The sequence below is a fragment of the Apis cerana genome, linkage group LG14, assembly GCF_029169275.1.
Source record: "Apis cerana isolate GH-2021 linkage group LG14, AcerK_1.0, whole genome shotgun sequence".
Taxonomy (NCBI): Eukaryota; Metazoa; Arthropoda; class Insecta; order Hymenoptera; family Apidae; genus Apis; species Apis cerana.
Window position 1 is genome coordinate 3,129,533 of NC_083865.1, and position 26,223 is coordinate 3,155,755.

The window sequence follows — 26,223 nt, forward strand, 5'->3', positions numbered from 1 at the left end:
GATTTCTAATTACAGATTACGAAAGCCAATATTCGAATTAACTACGATTACCATCTTCAATAATTGTTGACCATACAAATTTCTAACAGTTCGGTACAGTTCCTAACGATATTAGATCCACATCGAACCCGATATTCCAATTAGCCATAATTTTGTTTCAAATAATTACTATTCTGATCATAAATCATAAATCTTATATAAACGAAAATACTTGAATTAACCACGATTACAAATTCCTATTCTAAGAAAAATTTTTAACAATCTTACTTTTAAAAAATTCTAAAGAATAAGTAAAGTCAGAGTTCATCATCGTGGAATTTTCAACTTTGCGAAGTAAAATTCACGCGTTACAATAACTTAACTTAATAATAATTGAAAATTACTATCACTGCGATCATGGATTGTCCAAATTCTTCTTTAAACAAATTTTTTTCCATCGCAAGAAATTTAATTTCGTAAAACTTGCGTATCCCTTCACCGATCATAAATTTCCCGAATCGAAGCTTCTAATTCCAACATATGAAATCCAAGTTGGAGGAAACATCACGTGGTATTATTTTGAAGTTGGAATCGTGGTCAAAACAGATTCTTATCAACTAGAACTATTAATAGAGCCACGGGCAACAGGTACTCCCGTTGGAGAGGGTGAAGTGGCGCACCCTTATTAGGGTAGACCGCCGTAATATTTCCTTTCAGGAGGTTTCGAACCGCACTTTAAAACGCTTGTCGTTGCTCATTTCCAACGGCTTATGCCTCGTCAATCCTCGCCCTCATCCACAACCCCTATCAATGCCTGCGTCATGAGGCTTTGCGATGACCCAAATTCGCAGTTAACGATTCGACGATGATGTTTTCGGCTCGATCGGCCATTTCGACCGATTTCTATGTTAACAATTAAAACGTAGAAGCGCGCTCGAATCTACCCCCTTCGTTGATACGAGATTAATATTTGGGATGATCACCCGACGTTGATAAATTGAACGAACGGATACAAATGGGACGATGATTTCGAGATCGTTGGACGTGAGACGAAGGGATTCGAAATGAATAGCCGATTACGTGTAAAACATGTAATGTATGACGCTGAATTTAAATCGATTCCTCTTTTTTTACGTTTTTATGAAAGCAACGATGAAGGTAATTCATTTATTATTTTATCTATTTGTTTTGTTTCGTGCGTTTTTCAATTGAATTTAAAAGAAAATTCTTTTATTTCTGTTGTTCCTTTCCTCTTATAATATGCGAGAAAATGTATTTGAAATTCAGAAAAAGTTTTACGATATTCGAATAAAATTTAGTTTTGTTTCGTGTAACACACGTGGATTTATTTTTTTCATATTTTTATTAAAATATTAGAAATTCCTAAGTCCTATAATATGATTTCAATTATTAAAATTATTCCATGAAAAATAAATATAGAAATATTCAGAAGCAAAAATTTCCGTGAAAATAGAACGTAGTATCGATTATTCTTGAACAATGATTATAATGTAATTAGAAGCTATTAATAGCAATGAGAAGAAATCAATAATACACCATAACGAATTATCAAAGAAGACAGAGAACTGAATTGTTTTAATTCGAAATCCTATTTCGCTAGAATATTAATTATATTGCATTATACGAAACGTCGTAATTGTTTATTAAGTCCATTATATAAAATACTGATCGATCACGTAATTGAGTAATGCAAAGAAATATATCGTAATACAAGGTCTTCTTTAAATTAAATCCATATAAATTTCCACGATTTTCCTTATCTCTTTCGATTTTACGAATAATCTCCAATTTTATTATACACTCACTTTTATCTTCACGAAAAAAATTTAAATGCATATATTTTTCGATTAAAAGAGAAATAATTGGAACATCAAAAATCCAGAAGAATATAGAAGATTTCAAAATTCACGAAATAAATATATTATCGATTATTTTTGAAAAAAATTCCAAATGCTTTCAAACTTTTTCGCGGTAGTGTACATGTGCAGTATGAACAAATAAAAAAAAAAAAAAGTTTCATCTCTTTTTAACCTTTTTCGTCTACCCTTGGATGTCAAGTGCACGAGTAGTAAGGGAGTGAACTTAACGCACAGCTGCACTTGACTTGCACCGCCTGATATCTTTTTGAATATAAGTCGCTGAGATATTCAACAACTTCGAGATAAGACTCGGAGATATTCAAGATATGTTTGACGTTTTCACGTATCGAAACCACGTCCTACATATTTTCCTGATAGCATTTCTATCAAATACATTTGTGTCTCAGCCAAGAAGAAGGGGACAATCGGAATCGAAATGTTCTTCTGCAATAACTCAGGAATACCTTCGCAATTTTTATTTAATAGCTAGGAGGTGTGAAGTAATCGTACGATTAGAATTAAAGTTAGGAAATATTTTTATAAAAATATAAAAATTTTGTAATATATTTCATATATGCGATGGAGCACACGGAAATGAAAATCCTTTCGATTATTCATAAGAAATGATTTCAGCGAAGAAAGTTGAACGAATGGTTTCAAGAAAGATATAAATGTAAGTGAATCGTTTTTTTTTTGTAAATGGACGCGTAGAGTATATGAAGATTTGTTTTTTTATATGGAATTATATATTTTGTAAATTATGTATTCCATTCTATGTAATTTTCAAATTATTTAAACCTATTTTATATAAATTTTATATAAATTTTAAAAGAAATAATATTAAAAATGTTTAAAATTTTAGTATACAATTCACAAAATTTATGCATGTTATTTTAAATATTAGCATTAAGATTATTATTAAAATAATAGAAAATTAAATGTAAAATTAAAATTATTTATTTGAATTGCTACTTTTCAAACAGAATCAATATGTTGGAAAATTGAAAATCATGTATCAAACATGTACAAGAATATGGATAATTCATTAAACACTTTCAACATATAAAATTAAATAAACAGATACTTTAATAACGAAAAGGAATCTTTGTGATAGATGACATAAAATTAATTTTCTTTGAGTCAAATTAAAATAAATTGATAAAATATAAATTTTCAAAATAAAAATAAATATATATTTTGATAATAAATAATACAATTTTATCGTAAATAATAATAATTTAATTTAACAACATCGAAGAACTTTTTTTAAATAAAAATGTAAAAAAATTATTCTATGGTATTAATGTTTTTTAAAAAATTAAGAAAAAGAACACACTAAACAAAGAGAAAAATTACATTTTAAAAATGATATTTGCGGATTAATGTGAAAATTTGAAATGCAATAGATATTATGCACTTTGTATCCAAGGTTGCTTCCCTTTCATTGAATCTATATCAACTACTGTTACGCTGCATTTGCATAGTTTTCATTGAGGTCATGGGTTAGAGAATGCAAAGATACATAGCATATTTCTGCATATCCCCTCCACAGCATACCAACACATTGACATACAAGAAATACGTATTTAGCGACATGCATGAAACGTCGCATAATTTGTATATGTGCAAGAGATTCCATGTCAGCTAGTTATACATTGATTACTTATTAAAGATTCAAATGTGTTACAGCATATAAACTATGCTATATTTATACCGTAATTACCAAGTTGGACGACTATATATTATACAAGTTCTGAAAGAAGGTGGACATCCTTTGCAAGAAGCTTTAATCGGTTTATAAACATCAATCTTAATTTAGTTTGCATAGTAATCGAAATATTAAATTGTTAAAAATTTCAGATGGCAAATTTGGATATTCTATCTCAAATTTGAAATTTTTATCAATATTCAAGTTAAATTATTTATCATTTAAAATATATAATATTTTATATCGAATATTTTAATTTGAAAAATGATTTTAAATATTTTACTAATTAATTTAAAATAATTTTCTTCTGAAATTATTCTATCGTTATTTGATTAATTTAAAATAAAAAGAATTTTTTAGTTTTTTTTCAAAGTTTTTTATTGTATCGATTATATGCAGCAAGCAAATTAAGCGAGAAAATCTTGCTAATAAGAACATATTTTTCTAATAGATCTGATATAAACATAAAAAAAATATATATTTATAATTTACTTTGTAATTTTAATCATATTTAACCATGTTTAAAACAAACATATATAAAATCATTTAATTCGATTTGAATCGTCGAAGAAATAGAATTTTATATTATCTTTTTTTTTTTTTAGATAATCTTTTTAATTTGATAATAAAAGACATAATTATATAATAATAACAAAGAAAATATATATATATATACTGTAAGTAAGGTTATGTATTTCGAAAAGATTAAATTTCAATGAAAAATGAGAAAGGAGATCTAAACAAAAAATATAAAAATATTGTCAAGTTTAGAAGAGTATAAGATGACATAAATGAAAATTGAAGACTTCTAGAATTTAATTTTGACGAAAATAAATTAATAACAAAAAAAAAAGAACGAACAAATTATTCGTTTTTTTATAGATGCTAAATAATAGTTATAATTATAGATATAGAAAAATTGATTTGTAAATTTTTCTTTATTATCTTAATACTTAGAATTTACAAAATCTTTTAATGTATTACGCAGTTATTTTTGCATCATAATTTGACGAAATATATATACGGATGACAGATATTTGAAATCCATCAGATATTTGAATTTTAAAATATTTCAATATATTTGAATATATAATGAATACTTCAATATAATAAATATTTCAAAATATGCACATATTCATACAACTAGCTATGTTTAATTTTTTCTTTTCAAACAGATTTGATATGTAATTCGTTAAATTTATGACGTAATTGAATTTCTAACCAAATATATAAATTATTTCTATCTAAGTAAACGTATATTACTTATGTTTTTACATTTTATTATGAAAACATATATAATAAAATTATTTAAACCATTTATGAATTAACAAATTTATTAATATATAATTATGATGTACTCACCAAGATAAGATGTTTATCAATAGGTTATAAGAATCATCAGGTATCTCTTCATATTTTTCATATTTTCTAAATTTTTTCTCCATTATTTTAACTCAAAGTTCACGAAACCAAATTATAAACACTTTATCACGAAATACTTTGTATCGAATTTATAAAATAAATATTAGACGCCAGAAAGACGTATTCGACACGACGCGACGCCACGTTCTGTACCATTACACAACAACCGGAAAGAATGTCTACTTGAACACTTTGAAAAAAAAAATACGAACAGCATTTATTTTGTTGATATCGAACTCTCGATAAGGAAGTATACACTTATGTTCTTGGAATTTTTGCCTAATTCACCTCGTTTTCGTCTTTGTTTTGAACAATATTCGTGATATGTCTGAATTTGTATCACTCAAAGCACGTTAAACTACAGTACATTCAACCAATTTAGACGCCATAGAACGCCACCTGTACCTATCGTTTAAACTTAATATGTTGATCATATGAGATACAATTTATTTAAATTATATATTCAATATTAAATTATAATTTATGAATAAAATTAATTATATATTTTTTAAAAATACGTAATAATTTTTTGAATTGAAAATATGTATATATAGAAATATCTAATGATATATATTTAATTCATTTGTACATATTGAGTCACTCATTTGATTTTCGTAGCAAGAAGAACTTCCGTGAAGAAGAAGTTCTTAGTTCTAAAGTAATTGTCAGTGAAAGTGTATCGTTTGTGTCTTTTTATTATAATTTTCTATATTATTAGTGTATTCAAGTGATAATAAAGATAAATGAACTACTTTCGACAAGCAGATAGAATATGGTAAGACTTTTCAAATTTTTAAAATTCTTATTAATAATAAAATATTTTTAAAAGAATTTTTCTCTTTTCAATATATAAGAGATACAAATAGAAATTTATATGAAACAGATTAAGATGTCTTCTTGTTCATTATTAGGAAATCATTTTATTCGTATTTTAACAATATTTTCATTACGATAGTATAAAATTCTAAAATTTCTTTTAAATCTTTCTTTCTCTATTCTTTTATTCGGCTTTCAAGGGAAAAGTGATTTCTTGTTCTTAAAGAAAGTTTTACAATTTTCCATTACTTCTGTCGAGTTTATAAATCACTTGAAGCGAAAATAATATACGTATAAGATGGAAGCTTTCTGAGAACTTCGTGTGAAGCATAAAAATTATAACCAATATATGAAAGAAAAATGTAAAACTAGTTATATAATTATACATAATTTATTTTGTTGAAATATTTTTTTATTTAAATAAATTATTAAGTTATTCAAATGAAACACAAAATATATAACACAAAATTAATAAAAAATATATTTATATTTTTTGATTGAGATTTATATATTCATTTAGTGATTTATCGTTAAATTCAACATAAAAAATTTCGATATTTTTAATAATCAAAATAAAAGATATAAAAGGATTTAATACAATTCCAATATGTTCAAATAATTGAAGTGCAGTTATTTCGGCATAAATATATTTGTAGACAATACATTGACACGTAATTCAATTAACGTTCAAGGATGTTCTATGGCCAAATTGATATCGAATTTATCGGGTATTGAATTTGAAGAACTCGTCTTGTAATTTCCTTTGTAATTGAAATTTTAATATTATATCCGATTCTTTAGTCTTGTTTGGAAAGATTAAATATCAGCAGAACAGATTCGGCAGATTCGTTTCATTATTTCAAAGTTATTTCATTCGTCTCTCAATTTCACGTGGTTTCGATTTACAAACGATAAAACTTTTCATTGTTAATCGACGTATTTTCATTCGATTGTATAATTCATTATTACTGTATTTAATTATAATTTTTAATTTAATTTAATTATTATTTAAATTTTTTGACTTAGCAATATATTTTAAAAATATCTAGGTTAGCGTCTATTTAGACGTTAGATGACACAAATTTTTTATTTGTTTGAAATGATAATACATTTTGAATATAGTTTACTATTTATTTAAAAAATATTTATATTTAAGCATAATAATAATTTTTAATTGTTGATCGTGGATCATATTTCTCGAAATTATTTACGAATAAAAAATTAATCATGATCATCTCGTCAACATCATAAGATACATAAAAATAAATTTGACGTATTCCTGACGTTACGTTATCAAAGAGAACACAGTATCTCGACTTTTATTCGAGACGGGAGATTAACCTTTCACCGTCACGAAACCTTTCACCATCCTCGGTTCTTATCCCGTCGATGGTAAGAAAAATGTTTTCCGGTCAAAATTAGTTTCACAGTGGGTACTAGCCTACTTTGGCGAATTCAGAATTCAGAAGCGCTTCGATCGAGATGGTATAGAGGATGCATCAACGAAGTAGTTTCGAGATAGGCTGAAGTGCATTCGCGTAACACAGTCGTAGGCGGGGTACGTAGTTACGTGAAAATCCACGATCGCAGAAACGAACTTCTCGGTAGGGTGTAACTTCTTGGCCTCCACTAGAAAAGAGTGGAGCACGACTCGAGTAGGCGGAGTACTCGCGTGTCTGTGAGCTTTAACGGTTCTATGGTATTATGAGCGAAGTCAGCGCTAGGTGCACTCTCTTTTCCTCTTTACCATCTCACTATTACCCTCCCTCGCTCCGTTCCACCCTTCTGTTAGCCCCCATCGCGTCTCTATTTCCGTTTCTCACCCCAGTTTTGTGCGTTCACCCTAAAGAAGAGACGAGTAAGAAGGATGGACTGAAGGGAGCGAAGGAAGAGGGATTGGAGAGAGAAAGGAGTTACTCGACGTATCTCGTATAGGTGTCTCCTATAACAACATTTTTTTTTCCCTTTCTTTTTTCCCTCCTTTTCTGTTTTTCTACAAAGAGTAACCCGTTTTTTCAAGCCGTGAAAAAAATCTCGACGAACGAAACGTACGGTAAATGGTACTACACGGTTTTACGCAAAATCTTGGCATTTTATGGCCGCTTTCGAGGCGTATTTCATTAAAGATTTTATTGTTCCTCGTGTTTATCGTTCGAGCTTGCGTGAATGGATTAAAGTTTCCTTTTAAATTCGCGTTACGACGAATTAGTTATCGATTTTTTCTTCTTATCGTTCGAATATTGTAGAATATTTAATTTTCGATGAATTTTTTAAATCTTTATAATCTTTACGAAATATTTGTATTTCAGAACAGTTGATCTTTACAATTTTTGTTATTTTTACTCGCTTCCAAATTGTCAATTAGTTCCTTTCGTCTCCGTGTCGCGTTCACGAATGTGCAATTGCGACTGCCAATTATCGACTATCAATGACAGGACAAGATGAGTCAGAAGCATCACAGACGGCTAGAATCCTCGTTTGATTAGGTTCGTTAATGTACCTGCCACTGTCAATTGAGATAGACTGATATTCTATAGACCATCGAGGGCACTTTATCAGTTTGATATGTTATCGGCTCAAATCAACGAGTAACTCATCTTATGTAGCACGTATACGATTAAAGAAATACTGTCGATGGATTGGCATAACATGCCTATTACGTTTTAATTGGTGTCGCGTCGTTACGAAATGCAAAATGTGTGTCCAATTTGTGTTAAATAGTATTTATAAAACAAATACAAACAAATATATGATGTAAGCGACGATTTGAAACTTGTTAAATAATTTTGTTTTTAAGATTTGGAAAGAATTGATCGTTAAATATCTTTTTGTCTTGTTTATTCTTTTTTGCATCAATTTTTAAAAGATGAAATATAGAAGAAAATCTTTGTCAATAATAAATTGTTTTTTCATTCAAATATTCTATTTTTAATTTCTCATGATATAATAACTCAATATTTTTAATATTTAATGACTGTATATTGTGATTATATATTATTTTAGGTTCCCAATTAAGCATTATTTTGAAAAAAAAATTATTGCAACGATTTATAAGACAAATAAAGTCTTTACCTGGATAATTTTTAAACGATTGATTAGATTGTTTATCTTAATTAAGGAAAATTTTATTATCGTAATTAAAAATCATATCTTTTCACGTATCTTGTCGATCAAAGTTCATAAATAGAATTGAGATAAAACCAGAATCAGTTTAATTCATGGTGACTGTGTAGTTTGAGTGATTTTCTTGATTTAAAAGGATTCGTGTTTAAAAGGATTATCAGTAAATGGAGATCAAAGATAAATTCCAGAAAGTTTTATCCTTAGAATTTCGTTTAAATGAAAGTTAAATTAAACTCAATTCTCAATTTCTGCTTCTGCATAGTCCTTGATCATTTTAGAACCGTGATTCGTTTAACTGCAATTTTCTGATAAGGTTAAATTTACGATCATCTGTCTTTCTTGCTTCTTTCTTTAATCATAGCGTTAATTATAAATCTCTTCTTCTTGATTATAATAATTTTCCGCAGCTCGAAATTATCATCTCCCGTCCCTTTTTCTTCTAAGAAAGAAAAAAATTATCAAAATTAAATTAATATTTCGATTAAAAATAATTATTATATCCTCTTTTTATCTTTTATTTTTAGATGCAAGAGAATTTCGATAAAATTCCGATTTATTCGAATCTTTAAAGATTTGTAGAGATATTCAAGATAATTTTCTTTCTTGGCTTGACGATTCAGTTTTTCAGAACGAAAATACTTTTTAGAAAAAGGATTTCAGGTCTCTTTACTATTTTCTCGTGTTTCTCTATAAACAATTTTTATTCTAATAAAAACGATTATTTAATAACTTTTAAATTTTTTATCCTCTTTTTATCTTTTATTTTTAGATGCAAGAGAATTTCGATAAAATTCCGATTTATTCGAATCTTTAAAGATTTGTAGAGATATTCAAGATAATTTTCTTTCTTGGCTTGACGATTCAGTTTTTCAGAACGAAAATACTTTTTAGAAAAAGGATTTCAGGTCTCTTTACTATTTTCTCGTGTTTCTCTATAAACAATTTTTATTCCAATAAAAAGGATTATTTAATAACTTTTAAATTTTTAGATATGTGTGTTCAGTTGACGAACAAATGTGATATTCAAATAATTTTAATTTAGCAGCGATAGCTCTCTCGAGATGCTTTACGATCCTTCAAAGTTTCAAAAAAATTTCATCGAAGTTCCCTTGTTAAAATATATTAAAGAAACTTTTAAATGAATCTAATTAGGTATCTTTAATCTGATATACGTGTGAGAAATCCTATGAGAATCCATTAAACTGTATCTATCGAATTAAAAGGGACTAAAATATCGAAAATTCAGGTAAAATATAGGTCGTGTTGTTAATTATTGAATCAAAAATTCGAATTTGATTAGGAGATCAATCAAGTAGGATGATGCGGCAATGTACTAAAATACAAGGGGTCCTATTACTAATATTTATTCAGGAGAAGCATGTTTCCTCCTCAAACGATTTGGCATCCGCAGAGAAGCGGGCAAATATTCCTTATACATATAGGTGGCACTTTGGGGGTAAATTCGGGTCACACAAGCAATCGAGAGTGTATTAACTAGCTCTCAACGAGAATTGAGTTATGCCACGAGTTCGTGGTCCCTGATCAAAAGCCAGTAACGTATTGTAAACCGAGGGTGCAAAATTCGAACCCTCTTTGCCATGGATCGTCTTCGATCCGTCATTTCTCAAAATTTCACACTCTCTGCGTGTGAAATTCGTCGTGTCATCCTTGCGAATGCCACAGTTCAACGCTTGCACGGTTATTTTTGAGTCTAAAAAAAAGAAAAATCGATTTTCTTTCACTCGTATTCTTTTCTCTTAATTTTAAAATTGAGATTTTATTTTTAGGATCTTTTATATATCTGTTCACTTGTACACATTAAATGATGATTATTAAATTTATGCAATTCTCGTTCTTGTGGTTTTTTTTTTAAATAAAAACGCAACTTTAATTTCATTCGGTGTTTTGAGTACATTTTAAGTAGAGCTGCGAATATTTATGCAAATTCGTATTCGTGTAATTCATTCGTCAGAAGATTGAATTATAAAAATGGAAATATCGATTATTCTTTAAATATTATACCGATCATCGCCTTTCACATTTAAATTTCTCACAAATTTAGTTATGTTAATAGCATATGAAAAATAGCAAAGATTTTATCAAAAATAGGAAACCATTCAGAAAGACTTTATCCAACACGTTTGACATAAAATAAACGTAGTTTAAAGCAAAAGTGAAAAAGACATCCTAGAAACTATACATCTTAAGATCTATCAAATCATAAATTAGATAGATTAAACGAATTAGAATAATTCTCAGATCGATAAAATTTTCCGATATTTCAATTTTTTCGAATATACACGAATTTCATAAAATTCCGATAATTAACGAGCAGTATTAATTACTTCATTTCCATATATTCCCCTTCCCTCCCCCTCCACATTTTTTTTTCATCGAAAAATCATTCCTACGAAATCCCATCGAACTGTAATTACGCTAAACACGAAAAAGATGTCGAGTAATTACGTCAATTAGCGCCCCTTTTGGATCGTCTGATATTAATTTAATTCTCGATAACGTTCGATATTTCATCGAATATTCACGGGTAATTCGATTACAAACACGGGGGAATCCTCGTTGAATTGAAGGAAATCCTTCGAGGTGTTCGTCAAGATAAGAAATCGTGGGCCGATTGTAAAGTCGGGGGAGAGGGGGAAGGGCGAAACAACCTATCTTTACGTGCCAGGCTCAATTTCACTTTGACGTGGTTTATATCGGTGCAAAGTTACTCACCGGTTTTACGAACCGCCATTTCTCTCCTCCGTTTCCTTTTTTGTGCGCACACACGTGTACGAACACGATAGAAATTATATACACAGGTAGGAATAACCACCATACAAACTGAAAGTATTTTTACATGCGCATCATGGTGATGTCAAGTAGGTGAAACTTTAATGCAGTCATTTTTATTTGAAATTTATCGTATTGAAACGGAATGGTGAAGATATAAATAGGCAATTTTTGAAAAGTCGAATTCGAGGTATTAAGATAAACATAAAAATTTCAAAATTGAATTGTATGTAGTTCGATAAAATTCAAATGATATTTTTGTATATCGATGTTTTAGTATTTAAAAGAAATTGTTAAAAGAAAGAATTAGAATATGATGTAATTTAATTTTTAAGAATTTGATATACTTCTCTTTCTTTGAATATAATATTATGATTGAAAATTAAGGAGGAAAGAAGAAAAATCTTTCAGAGAACAATTTCTTTTATATTATTTGTTAATAAAATAAATTAATATCTATTTCTTGTGGAAATATGCTACGTTATTTTCGTAGATTAACGACATAAACGTTAATGATTTTTATAATAATTAAACAAAGATATTTATTTTGTTAAAATGAAAACAAAATCCGAATTGCATGATTTTTTTTTTGGTAAATAAATATCGTTACGTGTAGATATAATTATTCACTGTTATATTATAAATCATATTAAATTTGTTAGTAGCACGAAAAGTTAATCATAAAATATTTACATACGGAGAATATTTTTCGCTAAAGTCAAGTCTGACTAGTGTAAATACAAAAATGAAATAAATTAGTGGAACGAAACAAGCTGGAATATTTGTGCGCACATTTTCGAGAAAATAAAAAAATGATAAAGAAAGAGAGATTTTAAACCACGATGTGTATCAACAAATCCAAGAAACAAAGTCAAAGCTTTACAGCGGAACATGAATTTTCAAAGAGCACCGTGCATATTAAAAATCGCGTCATTAAAGAGATAGAAATATAACAAGTGATGATACTTTTATCTTCGTTAGAATTATTAAGTATCATAAAGTTACTAAGATTAATATTCAGACATTATTCCATCTCTGAATTTTTTATCCTCATCTTGAGAAATGGATTAATTAACCATCTTATTCTTTGTGATGTAAAAATTGAAAATCCTCCGTTTCGATTGTTATTAATAAAATATATTAAAATATTTCACGAACCATTAAATCTATTCAATTAAAGATATTTTAATATGCAAAAGTCGTTCGTCTTTCTTATGATTCCACAAAATTTAAATTAACAATTTTTCCAATCCAATTAACTTCATATTTCTTTATCGAGTTTAAAAAATTTTTTAATTACGTTGAAAGAAAGATGCGTCATCTTCGCACGATTTATTAAAGAGAAAACACTCTTAACGAAGAATTTTTACAAATAATTGTTGCATCTTAAGATTTATATTTAAAAGAAAGGAAAATTTCCCAACAATCGAGAACTCTCGATTATCATAAATAAATCCAGCTTCGTTCGATTTATCTTCCACTTCTTTCCATCTCATCGGAATCTCTCGTTGCCGTATCCTCTCCTCTCGAGACAACAATGAAGAGATTTTTCTGGCCCGCGCCGGGTTCAATTAAGCCTCGACCGAATCGCGTATTAAAAATATAAAGGGGTTCGCTGCTTTTCAATTAACGATGGATTTCGTTATTTCGGGCAGAATCAAGCATCGTTACGGTTCCAATCCTAAACGATCAATCGCCTGTATGCAATCTGGCCGTAAAGTACGATTAAACCGATACGGGATGCGCGCGTACATTTGTGCTTATCAAGAACCGATGGTTTAAACGATCGTTTTGACGAATGATTATACATATTGGGCCGAATGTACATATTGATGAGAGCGTTCTGACCGTATTCACCATGCTCCAGAAATCGAGCAACGTTAATCAACTCATTAAAGACTATTCCATTAATCTTTCGTCGATGATCGTATGGATAATCGCAAAGGGGATAAAATATTACACGTTTTAAAATAATAATTTCAAGTTCTTTTGTATAGTTCGGATGATTTCAATCGATTTTAATGAAATTGTAAATAAATTTTTTGTCTTGAACAAACGTTCTTGAAATTAATTTTCTTATCGATGTTCTTGTCTATGATAGGAACGATATATATTTAGTTGTTCCCTTCTTCGATTAATTAAATTCTTAATAGAATTATTTTTACTCCATCCGAAGGTATCAAATTTTTCAAAGCGAAGACTGAAATTAGAAAAATCATCTCGGAAAAGTTGAAGTTACGAGGAAGCCCGTCTCTTGAAAATTCCTCTCAATTAAAAATCCTCGTGCTACAACTCCGTTATATACGCTTACTTTATTTATTATTAACTTCCTTGAAGGAATCATTCCTTCAAACTTTCGCTAAAACTTGGCGAAACTATGCGATTTATACGATCGCGATACTCCAACCATCTCATCATTCTTTTCATCCCGTTCTTGTATATACACGTTCTCCGCTCCATTGAAGCGAGCATAAAAGCGTTCACAATGAGGCAACGAGCGTCCATAATAGATTTAAAGCATTAATATTTTGAAAAAGGCCGTCGAGTCGAGTCGATTCTGTTCTAATTCCATTTTTTTTCCCTTCTCCTTTTTTTTCTCTCTTTCACGAAAGAATAAACAACGAGGGTTTAACGATCTCTCCGGCGATATCTTTGTCCTCACCTCCGTGTCGCCACCCTCGATCCAGCCCTGTGAGCGCCTTGTGACGAAGTTCGTCGCATGGTTTAATTAGGTCAGTCATCCGAGGAAAGGAGAAGCGTGGCTTTGAAATCGATGATATTTCCAGGGCAAACATTTTCAGAGCGAACGTAGAATATCTGTAGAGGGGAAGTGATCAGTTTACTCGAAAACTGTTGCCGAAAAAATTGAGATTCGTGTAATGTTCTTTGGGGCGATGAAATTCGTTCTATTTTTATTCTTTTATTTATTCGTTTTTTTGCGACAATATTTATTTTAATGTTTTCGACCTTAATCCCTATTTTCGTACGTTTCTTAAGTCCGATAATTTATCATAATCGCGAAATTTAATAAAATTAAACCATCACCGCAGTTCGTAGCAAAGGATTAAATAAATAACGAGCAACTTTGATAAACAAACGATCGATAAACTGTTTTCTTTTGTTACAACAGCAGCTGTGTCGCTCGTGCACAACGAAAATAATGGCAAGAAAGAGTAAACAATTTAATTGATACATCGATTATATCATCGATCGTTTCATTTCGTATCTTTCTTTTAAATAGAAACATTTTTCAAAATTTACACGTCACTTAATTTCCATTAAAACGTGACTTGTGACAAACTAGTGAATATAATTTCGTATATTTATCGAACAAATCGAATCGAATTGAGCGGCAAACTTTTGGATCGTTCGTTTCGGTTCGTCGTTTTTCCTTCTTCTTCACGGGAGAAAATCCAATCGGGAGGGAAGAAAAGGGTAGAAGTATCCCAACGGCTTAACATTCCTCGTTTCGACCAACTTTGGGAAACGCTCTAATTACGTCCTTCAACGAGGAGAATGGAGACTTAAAATTAGTTGCGAAACCAGCGATCCGGTTACCTTCTGAAGAGACTAGAGCTCGGATATTCTCACGACATTTTATCTCCCTTTAATATCCTCGAATGTTGTAAATTATGGCTTCAACATCCCCGCGGTGCTCGGAGAGAAGGGAAAAAGGAGAAAAGGAGGGGAGGAGAAAAAGTTGGGGGCCATTAAGAGCCATTAAAACGAAATTCAAAATGTTTCGAAAGACTCCTTTTTTCTCTCTCCATCTTTTTTTAATACACCAGAGAGAAATAGACCATGTCATTAAACAGTTAATGCTTTCGAAGGTAATTCAGGAAAGGTAATATAAAGAGTTCTCGGAGGGAAGATGCAAAAGAATCTTGCCCGCGGCACTTTAAACCAAGTTCTTGGATAGTTCGAAACTGGTGCCCCAATTCCAGGGGTGAATCCGAATAATCAGGCTCGCCGGTATGTACACGCGAAAAGCTCTGCCAAAGGTTCAAACCAGAAGGCTGGCGAGGATTTTAAGCGATTTCAGGGTCCGGGCGTTTGAGGCAGATTATCAGTGCGAGCGAATGTTTGCAGAGTGGGTGAAGTTTGATTAAAATGTTTTGTTGACGCGATCGAATATGGCACGTTTCACGCTTCGATATTCCTTTTCTTCTTTTTAATTTCGTCTTTCGCCTTCCCCGTGGTAAAACGGTTGCGCTTTTCTCTTTCTTCGCCTGTAATATTTGTACAACGAGTAATATTTTAACTAAAGAGAAAAAGAGAAAATATGCATATTTTTTACGCAATAATTTTATTTTTAATTTCAATATATATATATTAATTTTAAGACCAAATATACTATCGATTATTTTAGGTTGAGATGGTTTAGGGTTGATTTCTTATTGTCTAGTAATTTATTATGTAGAAATAAAAGCTTTTACTTCAGGAATAGTAACAATTATCTTAAATCGATTAGGAGATATTGGGTTGTTGTTAATTATAGGACTAATAACATTATTGTATAGAATAAATGAATTTATAATAATTTTTTTATTATTGATAGCTTTTACGAAAAGTGCTCAAATTTCCTTTTTAACTTGATTACCAATAGCAATAATAGCTCCAACTCCGGTTTCATCATTAGTTCATTCTTCAACAGTATGAATTATGAATGAAAAGTGAACTGAGCAAAGGAGAAGTAAAAATAATAGGGGGTTAATAGATTTTCAAAGATGATGATACGAATTAGTAGAAATAAAGTTTTAAAATTCGAGTCAATAAAAGTAACGCGAGTTTTATATCAGATTTAATATCAGATTCATTCAGTTCTGATTCAGTTAAAGTCGAGCGTTTCTCGATCGACAAGTTTGGAAGACGACCAGTTTACTAATCAGAAGTTAAATCGCGCGAAAATGCGGTACAACTAGTCACAGCTGGCTGATTCTCTCAGCTTCGATTCGAGAAGAAGATTACAAGCGTTCAATGTTCCGTGAATTTTATAATTGGCCACCCTTGAAATAGCGATGCCATTAACATATTCTATCGGATAAACGTTTGAGCCTTTCTTGAATTGAAAATGTAGCACCTTTCTCTCATTCTTAACGAGTATAAGAAAATCTTCATTTTATCAAACATAAATTGTAAATAGAGGTTCGAGAGACGAGTTAAACGATTGTAGCAATCGCTTTCAAATGGAGTAAAAGTGGATCAAGACAATTGCGAGCATGATCAGTTAAGTAGAAGGATACAATTATGATGGACAAGTAGAACGTGTCAATAACGATTGCACGAGTCGAATAGGTTAGTTACAGTCAAATAAGAACGATAACAGATCCGTCAGACACAAGTGGATCAAGATTCAGACACGATTATTAGCGCAGAAAAAAGACGAAGATTGTAATCAACGAGTAGAAGTTCTAGTCAAACAAGATCGGATTACGTTATTATTAGGATGATCTGACAATTACAATGGAACGTTATATCGAGATATAATGGAATTACAGAATCGTGCAGGAGGATCAAAAAAAAAAAATAATAAAAATTTTTAAGTTAATTTCATTCCTGTAGTTCCTTTTTTAATTTAGTTTCCTATTTGTCTCGAACAACGAGGAGCCATAGCTCACGGTGTTCTCGATCTTTTCCAAAATGGAGGACGACAAATCGGTATGCCGATGGATCCAAATGACAAATCTGTTGATCTTATTCGCGTTCCACGGAACGAACGATCGGAATAGTTCGGATTCGAAGCGGCGATAATCGAAATTGCTAAGATTCCCTCCCGGGGGGTTGAATTTGCGCGGACGTGCCTGCTAAAATCCTCGCCGAGATTCTTTCTTTTTTTCCCTTCTTCCTGCAACATCAATAAACATTGGAATCTGTGCCAGGAGCAGCGCGAAAAATCCGAATTTTCAACGATCGAAGTTGAAGACGGTTCCGTAACGATGTTATGCCTCGAATGATTCGAAACTTGTACGGATAAAATCAAGGAAAAGAAAAAAATTTTGGAAACGAGTGAGCAGAGAACGATCTTGTTCGATCGAAGGGTAACGCAGCTACGAATAAAATAAAAACAGGGGAGTGACTCGATTTTGGAAAATCGGTCGAGCGTTTTAATTAGCTCCCGGGGGGAACGAACGAGAGGGGAGCGTCGTGATTCGAATTGAATCCGAGGGGCCACTCCGAGTTTTATGTTTATGAATATTGCAAGGGTTGAGATCGTGACCGTTCCTTGGCGAAAATTAGGGCAAACTTTTGGAATTATCCTTGGGAGCATGGAAATCATTAAACTCGGGATTTTCGCGTGCCCGGCCGCATTTATATTACCTAATTCGTGCGCTTTGAATCGTCGCCTCGTTTCCTTATCATCCCGTTCAATTTACATTTCGAATTGTCTGCAAATATCGGTGAGATGTGGCCCGCTGGAAATTTGGTATTTTATAGGGAGGGAAGGGATTTTGCGTAAGAACGTATACGATACCACGTCGAGAGAAGTGGAAGTACTCTGTGTACTTGGAATTTTGGTCAAAGTGATTTATGCAAGGTTTATCCGTATCTTTTTCTTGGCTGAAAATATATTCGGTGTAATACTTTGTCCTCCGTGCTTCATACACGTTGAATAAAAATTTGTATAAATATATCAAACTATGTTAGAAAACGAAAATCTTTTGTCGTGGTACAAACCGTTGTTTGGAAATTAAGAAAAATGCTGGAAGAGAAGCGAACGTTTTTATATCGTCAAAATGAACTCTGTGAATTTATTCTTATTTTGAACGAATTCTTAAATGTTTGAACATTTTTGTGACGCGAAAATTCATTTTTCTCTCTTTTTTAAAAATATTCAAACAATAGTTTACTATTGTAAGTAAAACAATTTCTTTTTATTTTCAAATCCAAATATTTATGCGATCCTTTGTATGAAAAGAGTTGGGATAATTTGAATTTCTAATATTGAAAAAAAATCGTGACATTCAAAGAAACTGATTATTTGTTGAAGTTCTAGTTTGCAAGATTGATCGTTCAAGTTGAAGACTGGAAAAATGTGTCCGGGCCAGGTCCCGCGAGAATAGGTAGATTTCTCACTTAGCATTAAGTGAATCGATCAAAAAGCATTTTGGTGGAAATTTCTCCAGTTTTTGTTTTACGATCTTCTTCTCATTCGATTCTTCTTTTATTTCGACCTTTCTCCGCATACTGACGACACTCTCAGAAAATTCGTTTTCGTTGTTCGTCGACAACATCTCCAGCATTCGTCTCCGTTTCAAAGGAACGGATTTCTCAGTTTTCTCGTAAATAATCTAATCCATGCTTTGTAATGCATTCCCTAAGTAAAAGAGAGAGAGGAGAGAATATTATCTCTTCGTATTATTAAAATAATTTAGAAAAGTTCGATCAATTTATTTACGGCAAATATTACTAAAAGTAGACTTTCATGCATAATTTATATAAAAATATACAAAATTTATATTCAAAATTTACGTTAGAAACGTTCGAAAAATAATGTAATACACAAAAATTGTTTAATTAATTAATTCAAACGCAAAACCAATCGATTAAAGAAAGATTCAAGTTTAAATGGTTTTTTTAAATCACAACATATTCGACATGTTCGACAACGAACATATTCATCGTGTAATTTACCATAAAAATTTAACCATATCAAAATTAGGAAAACTTTAAACCGCCGTAATTCCGAAAATAATGATTCTCGCTTAAAGAATAAAAGCCAATTATAAACGCGAAATCTTCTCCTTTAAAACCTGTTTTTATTTATCTCGATACAATTTCCGGTTCCCGAGATATCGTCACGTAAAGAGAACGATAATTTTCAATTTACCGATTAGATCGATTAAAATTAATAAAAACTTGAACCGCTATAACTCCGAAGATAATGATTTCCGGACAACGAGTGAAGGATCATTAGAAACGCGGAACCTTACCCTTTAAAACGCTTTCCCCTTTATCCCGATACGACTTCCGGTTCCCGAGATATCGTCGTGTAAAGAAAAGTATAATTTTTAATCGCGGTACTCGAGTCCCTCGTTCGCGCCTTCTTTCACTGACCTATCCCAAACTCCAGACAAGCGACAGACGTAATTCCAGGAAAGAACGTAGTACGCGTTTCCAGAAAATAATGTAGGTCACTGGGTCACGGGCCCATTCATAATCTCCGCGCCATGTTGAGCGGTATGAAAACTTGGAATCGTTATATCTCGGCAATCGATCGAGATATCCGGATGAAAGAAAAATTGATTTCACTTGCGTCTCTGTCTCTTTCTCTCTCTATCCCTCGCGTACGTTTTGGCGATAAAGTTTTTAATTTCTCCTTACGAAAAATCGAACTCTCGGTATCGATAATAAAATAGTAAAATATTTGTTCGACTTTGAATCGTGTAATTGATGCACAAAAGGAGATTTTAACCTGGGGGTACATCAACCGTGAACCAATTTCATTATAATAGGAGTGTGGTTCTCTCTGTCGACCTTCCACACACCTGTGTGCGTGGAAATGGATATATAATAAACGGCCTATGCGTGCCACGTAAACCATCGAGCACAGTGGCCATTATTAATTATCCGCCGGTGTACTCCATCAGTGGCTAATCAATCGGGAGTTGGTGACTAATGGGTGTGAATCTAATGGCCTGCACGAAACAGATCGGGCATTCCTGCGGACAAATACTCGATGAGTGTCGATTTCACTCATTGTCAGACCTCTTCCGCTCGTTCTTTGCTCGTGATTAGTATATGACGACGATGAAAATATTTCTTTTCTTCGTTTGCAATACCTCCAATATTTCAATTACGTGGAAGGAAAATTATTTGTGAAAATAAATTCGTAAAAAGTGAAGAATCTTTTAATGATATAGAATATAAAGGAATATATGTTATCATATTTAAGAAATAAAGCTTTGATTCAGTTTCATTTCTGCAACTGTGTTCACAGTTTAGTAATTAATTATATTATTTTTCCTCTTAAACAATACATTTTAGAAATTGGAAATATATTCTCTTATAATTAAATAAATAATAAACCGCAATGATTAACGATGCAAATTCAAGAATCGAAGATTGAAAACTTAAAATAAGATTCAAATAAAAATTTTCACATTTTCTTCTTAGCTCTTGGCTAAGCACGTCAACCATAAATTTGATTTCACTTAACCGTTAAATTTGCTGTTCGCAAAAACATCCTAATGGATCGATAGCATACTATAATGTAGCCGGTTAACTGTTCGTATCTTTACTTGTCTTGGCTGGTAAAGGTCGAAGTAACAAAGTAAAGAATACCGCCAAAACTTTGCAACTTGCCAAATCGCCTCGTATTTTCCGCAAAGTTGCGCAAACTCTAAGCGAAAGTCTGGAAAATTTTCACGAAAGCTTGCCTGTAAAAGATATTAGCACCATGGAATCGACAGTGCATGGTCTATGCGAAAAAAAAAAAGGGCAAACTACTGTTGTTTAACAGAGTTACAAGTAGCTAGGAAGTATATTTCTTAAAATGAATTTTATGTAACGTCGCTCTCCCGTTTTTCTATTTCTCCTTTAATATCGTGAAAAATTTGAATAAAAGAATATATAATAAAACATCGAAATTTCATTAAATTATTTAAAGAGGATAAAGATAAAGATAAAAGTTTAATCATAATAGAGAGAAATTTTTCTTTTTTGTTTAAAATAGAAAACTTATATACAGTGATATTAAATAAAATAAAGAGGGAGGAAAGATACAACAACGAGCTAACAAAGGATTATTAATATAAATTTGATAAAAATTTAAAAGGATAAAGTTTAATTGTTGACTAAAAAACTGAGAATATACGTTATCATTTAATTTATATTGAAATATCAATTATTATTCCTTGTACGTGCAATTTATTATTTTACAAAAATAATGTATAATGGATTGCATAATATGAGTGATTTGATATGATGAAAAATTCCTAAGAGATATTTTAAAATAAGTTTTTTTCAATTACAGGAATGGAATGATGTGAACATGAGATGGAATGTGTCAGATTATGGGGGAGTGAGAGACCTCAGGATCCCACCACACAGACTTTGGAAGCCTGACGTTCTCATGTATAACAGGTAATTTAACGCTGCTTTCATCTGTTTAATATTCATAGTAGATTCTGTTTTATATCATGCATGCTCATAAGGTATTTCGGACATTGCAATATCTTTCACAAAGCTTACGTAAGTTTTTCTTATCCGTACTTTTAAGCATCGCTTTTGAAATAAATGCAATACGTGTATTTCCTCTCTCTTTCTTTTTAACGCGGTTATGTTGAAAGTGTATTATATTTTTTAATAAATGGAAATGTAAATCTATAAATATCTCGGCGTAAGAAGAAATGCATTACTTTCGTAACAAACTGTCTATATAATATAATATTGATTTTATTTTATAACTTGTAAAAAGAAAGAAATTTCATTTCTGGTGTTCTAGAAATAAAAATTCCTTTCTCTAGGATAAACTTTATTCAAACTTCATCGATATCAATTTTCGCGACTACCTCGTTTGTACAGCAAGAAATAAAATTTTCTTAAATAATTTAGATTTTAGGATTTTTCTTTCAGTATCAACACCAGAAAATATATCGAATATATTTTAAAAAAAGTAACGTTGAGGATTTTTTAAATGTATAATCATAAAGAAATGAAGGAATTCATCTTCTCAAAAAGATTTTCCATTCGATAAAGAATTGATCTATATTTATACCATTTATATACGTAATATACAAATTTTTATTAAAATTAAAATTTTCAAAAATGTTTTTGTAAAATCTATATGATATGAGCATTTTATAATTCCTTTTAACACACAAAAGAGACTACGTGTTATGGATAGACTAAGTTCTCTTCCTATCCACGTAAAGTGTTTTGCATATACACGTTTACTTGCTGATATACTATCGCCAAATTTCTTAGCATATTTAGTAAGTTGCACCAGATGCTAGTACTAGTGTATGTAGCATGTTTTCGTAATTGATCTTGTCTAGTATCAATACAGAATTAGAATTAGGATCTGTGGAACATGTTAATAGATTAACTAATCGATTTGCCTAATTGTCCTGCTTAGAGAAAAATTTCCTTGAACATAAATTATCGTTAATTGCTTACGTACAACTTTTCTCCTATTTTAAAATTGATTATTTTAAACAATTTTAGTCATCTGATTTAGATGTAGCATTAAAACCAAGCTCATCAAATCAACACTGGAAATAAATCCTATTATTTATTAATTTTAAATATGATCATTGTGCGTAATGTATTTAAACAAATATAACAGATCAATTACTTTTTATTACACATTTCAATTATTTCAATTACAACCATATATATAATACATTTGAACGAATATCGATCTTGGAATCTTAGGAACTAAAAAATAAAAAAGTACGAGTGTTGTTCCAAATAATTTACAGAAGATAGAAACGGTAGTGTAAATTATTTAATCAACAATAAACAACGTTATGATGATTTCGAGGATTGATTGTACACATATTAACATTGACTAACACACGTACTGATAATTGTTAATCGGTCTCATTAATATAAACACCACTTTAATTCCAACGGTGGCTACTATTTTCCCTGCGTTATTTAACCACATGTTTACGGGACACATAATCTCGCGTATGCACGAGAGAACCGATATTAACGCGTAGCTACGTAATATCGTGCCAGGTCACAGATTCACTTTTAGAAACCGTCTCTGTCGACAATCTATTAAACGTTTCTCAGAACCTACGAAATCCACTAGTGCTGTATCCGATCCTTTAATCGATCATGCATAAGGAACACGTAACTAATTGCATGAAAATTCAACCTCGTTCAACTATCGCCTCAAAAGTGTACATTATTTGCATTGCAATCAACTCGGGACCCCAAGATCATTATTCATTCCTCTCTGAATATTGCTTATAGTTTTTTAGATGATTATTATTAGTAGTTGTTAGTTTTTTTTGCAAAAGAAAGGAAATATAATAACGCGGAGAAAGAGATTGGGGAAAAGTTTAGATTCGAATAACGATCGTAATTTAGGTAAAATGGAACAACTTTCCTACGTGTGAAAATATTTGTAATTTTCGAGGAACCGATGAGAGCAAGTTATAACAGATAGTTTGAGGATATTAAAGGGAATTTGAAACGCAAATATTACATTTGTAATGAATAAAGTTAAATGGCCGGCGAGTTGGTAACGCGAATCTGAGAATATTTAATTTCGAAATATCTAAACGAAACCTTTTATAAATAATGTTCAAATCATATATAATTCTTCTACTTGTCACTGCTCAAAAAATCTAGCATTCGATTTACCGATCATTCAAGCTACGATAATTAAAAAAGATTCTTTCAAAAAATATTCTCCCGTCTTCTCCTCCCTCTATTAATTTCAGAACGATACCACAACATTATTTCTATAAGAGAAGGGTAGCAGCCGCCATGGAATGGTCGTTGGCCAACTTCCGCCGTACAATTGGCCTCAAACGCAGGGGCCAATATTAATCTTGGCGCTAAACACCGATCGTTCTCGAAGATGGTCGCGCGGGTGAATGGAGGATCGATCAATTAGCCGCTTTGTCGCCTCGTCACGCCGCCGCGTGTGCTCCACTTTTCAACCGACCAAGAACCAGACGTTCTCGGTTTATTACGTTGCGGCACGTTCCATGCAATGTATATATATATGCGATTTTGTTCCACGTGCACGCTTCTTTGTAGTCCTGTTTTCGCAATTGAGCGGATGGCAAAGTTGCAATGCCGATCCATTCCGTTCGATAGGTGTTGTGTATCGGGTGTTTTAATGCATGCTCGTGTGAAATATCGATCGGTTTGGTTATGTATACTCTCGTTTAGAAGTATTGGTAAAAGAAATAATTTTTATTCGTTTCTATCGTAGATATTCGAAGAAATTCGATTTAAAGAAAGAGGCAAGCTCTTCTTCGTCGTAAGAAAATAATCACATCGTTTTGATTTTTTCCTTTCTATGTTCTTTAACGGTCAACTTTATAAACTTTCACAATTTATAAAACTTTACGCAATCGTCGTAAAAGTAATGCTAAAGATAAATATCGACATTTTCATGAACAAACGCAAGTCCGTTCGCCCCTAAATAATTTCCTTTCTTTCAAAACTCAACGAAGAATCTCCCTGTTGCTCCCAGAGAAAGGAGGATCGAAAATCGTTTCTCTCTTCCCCATCTTCCCCCTTTCAATTTTTACACCATTTTTTCGGAAGGATCTGTCGAGCGTTTAGAAGGAGAGAGGTGAAGGGAAACAGAAAAGGAAGAGAGGGAAAGACAGCCGATCCGTTAAGAACGATCTAAATTCCGAACTATCAGAAGTGGTGGTATGTGGGGCAAAAGTGGGACGCCGGGCCAAGTGGGTCAGTCGCATTAAAAACAAAGCCACCGCCACCATTTAAAGAGAATCAGGAAAAGTATCTTCCTCCTCCTTTTCCCTCCTTCCCTCCTCCGCGGGGGGAAATATATTGTCGGAAAACGCTTGCGGGCCCCCTATTGTTTTTAAGTAGGTAATGTATCGGCTCGGCTATTTGTCGGATTAAAAAGTTTGGTTTTGAGGCGCGGTTGAAAAGAGGCGGTGGTGATTCACTTCCGGTAGAGACGGACGTGGAGGAAATGATTAATTCGAGGAAGAAGGGTTCGGGAAGCGAGGAATTCTTTTATTCGCGCAATTTCGAGAAGTGGATGATTTATTATTAAAAATATTTAGATATTTTAATAATTGGAAACGATCAAAGTTAGTTGACATTTTTTTGCAAAGGTCTCGTCGTCAGACGCTTTTTACTCCTCCTTGCATTGTTTCCGATTCCATGATGCGGCTTTTGAAACGGCTTTGGCATCTTGGCAAGTAGAAATCGTACACCGCTGTTATTAACTTCTCTGCCCCTCAGCTTTTGCCTGCAAGTTTGTAAACGTTTCGCCGGGTGTTGAGTTTCTTTTGAGTCGAAGATAATAGCGCGCGAACCGTAAACAGTTTAACGAAAAAGGATGTAACAAAATTTGGAACGGGAGGATCATTATTTATCTGTCTTTGGACAAACAGTTTTTCCTTGATCTCGAAAGAAATTTATATCATAATTAAAAAATTATACAACACCCAATGGGATTGCACGCTGTGGACACTGTATATAAATTTTATCGGAAAGATAGCATTGCTAATTAATTGATCGTTTAAAAAAAAAAATTGAACTGAAATAACGAACAACGGTTGCTAGTTTTACATTTCTCGACGGTGCATCGACGGTTAAATTTCTAAATCTCCGTAATTAATTAAAATAAATTTGAAACCCGGCCGTCAATTATGGCGTCGCGTCGTTAAAAGTAACGGGATAAGCTTGGGGCCGCGCGTCATAACAAAGTAAGTTTCTCCCCTGCAAAATATCCTCGACGATATTTGTATCCTTTCGATATATTTTGCGCGAGTTTACTGCGAATTATCAGCAGTAGAGTTTACTCGTAAAAATACAGAACTAATTTCCAAATAT

The 26,223-nt window shown here is 31.7% G+C and overlaps 1 protein-coding gene and 1 long non-coding RNA gene across 8 annotated transcripts in view; one reads left to right on the plus strand and one right to left on the minus strand.

Moving 5' to 3' along the window:
- The window catches only part of LOC133667330 (uncharacterized), a 147,516-nt gene extending 142,130 nt beyond the window's left edge, over nt 1–5,386 (minus strand). For both annotated transcript variants that reach the window (XR_009832726.1, XR_009832725.1), the window contains exon 1: nt 4,930–5,386. This is a non-coding gene — a long non-coding RNA (uncharacterized LOC133667330). The remainder of the gene's footprint in view (nt 1–4,929) is intronic.
- The window catches only part of LOC108004441 (neuronal acetylcholine receptor subunit alpha-7), a 219,789-nt gene that overhangs the window by 148,523 nt on the left and 45,043 nt on the right, over nt 1–26,223 (plus strand). For 3 of the 6 annotated variants that reach the window (XM_017067359.3, XM_017067360.3, XM_017067362.3), the window contains one exon: nt 21,692–21,801. In XM_017067359.3, the coding sequence (XP_016922848.1) occupies nt 21,692–21,801 (110 nt within the window). Of the gene's footprint in view, nt 1–5,622; nt 5,765–9,033; nt 9,242–21,691; nt 21,802–26,223 lie in introns of those variants that run through there. The other 3 variants (XM_028664035.2, XM_062085235.1, XM_028664036.2) reach the window with 3 other exon arrangements.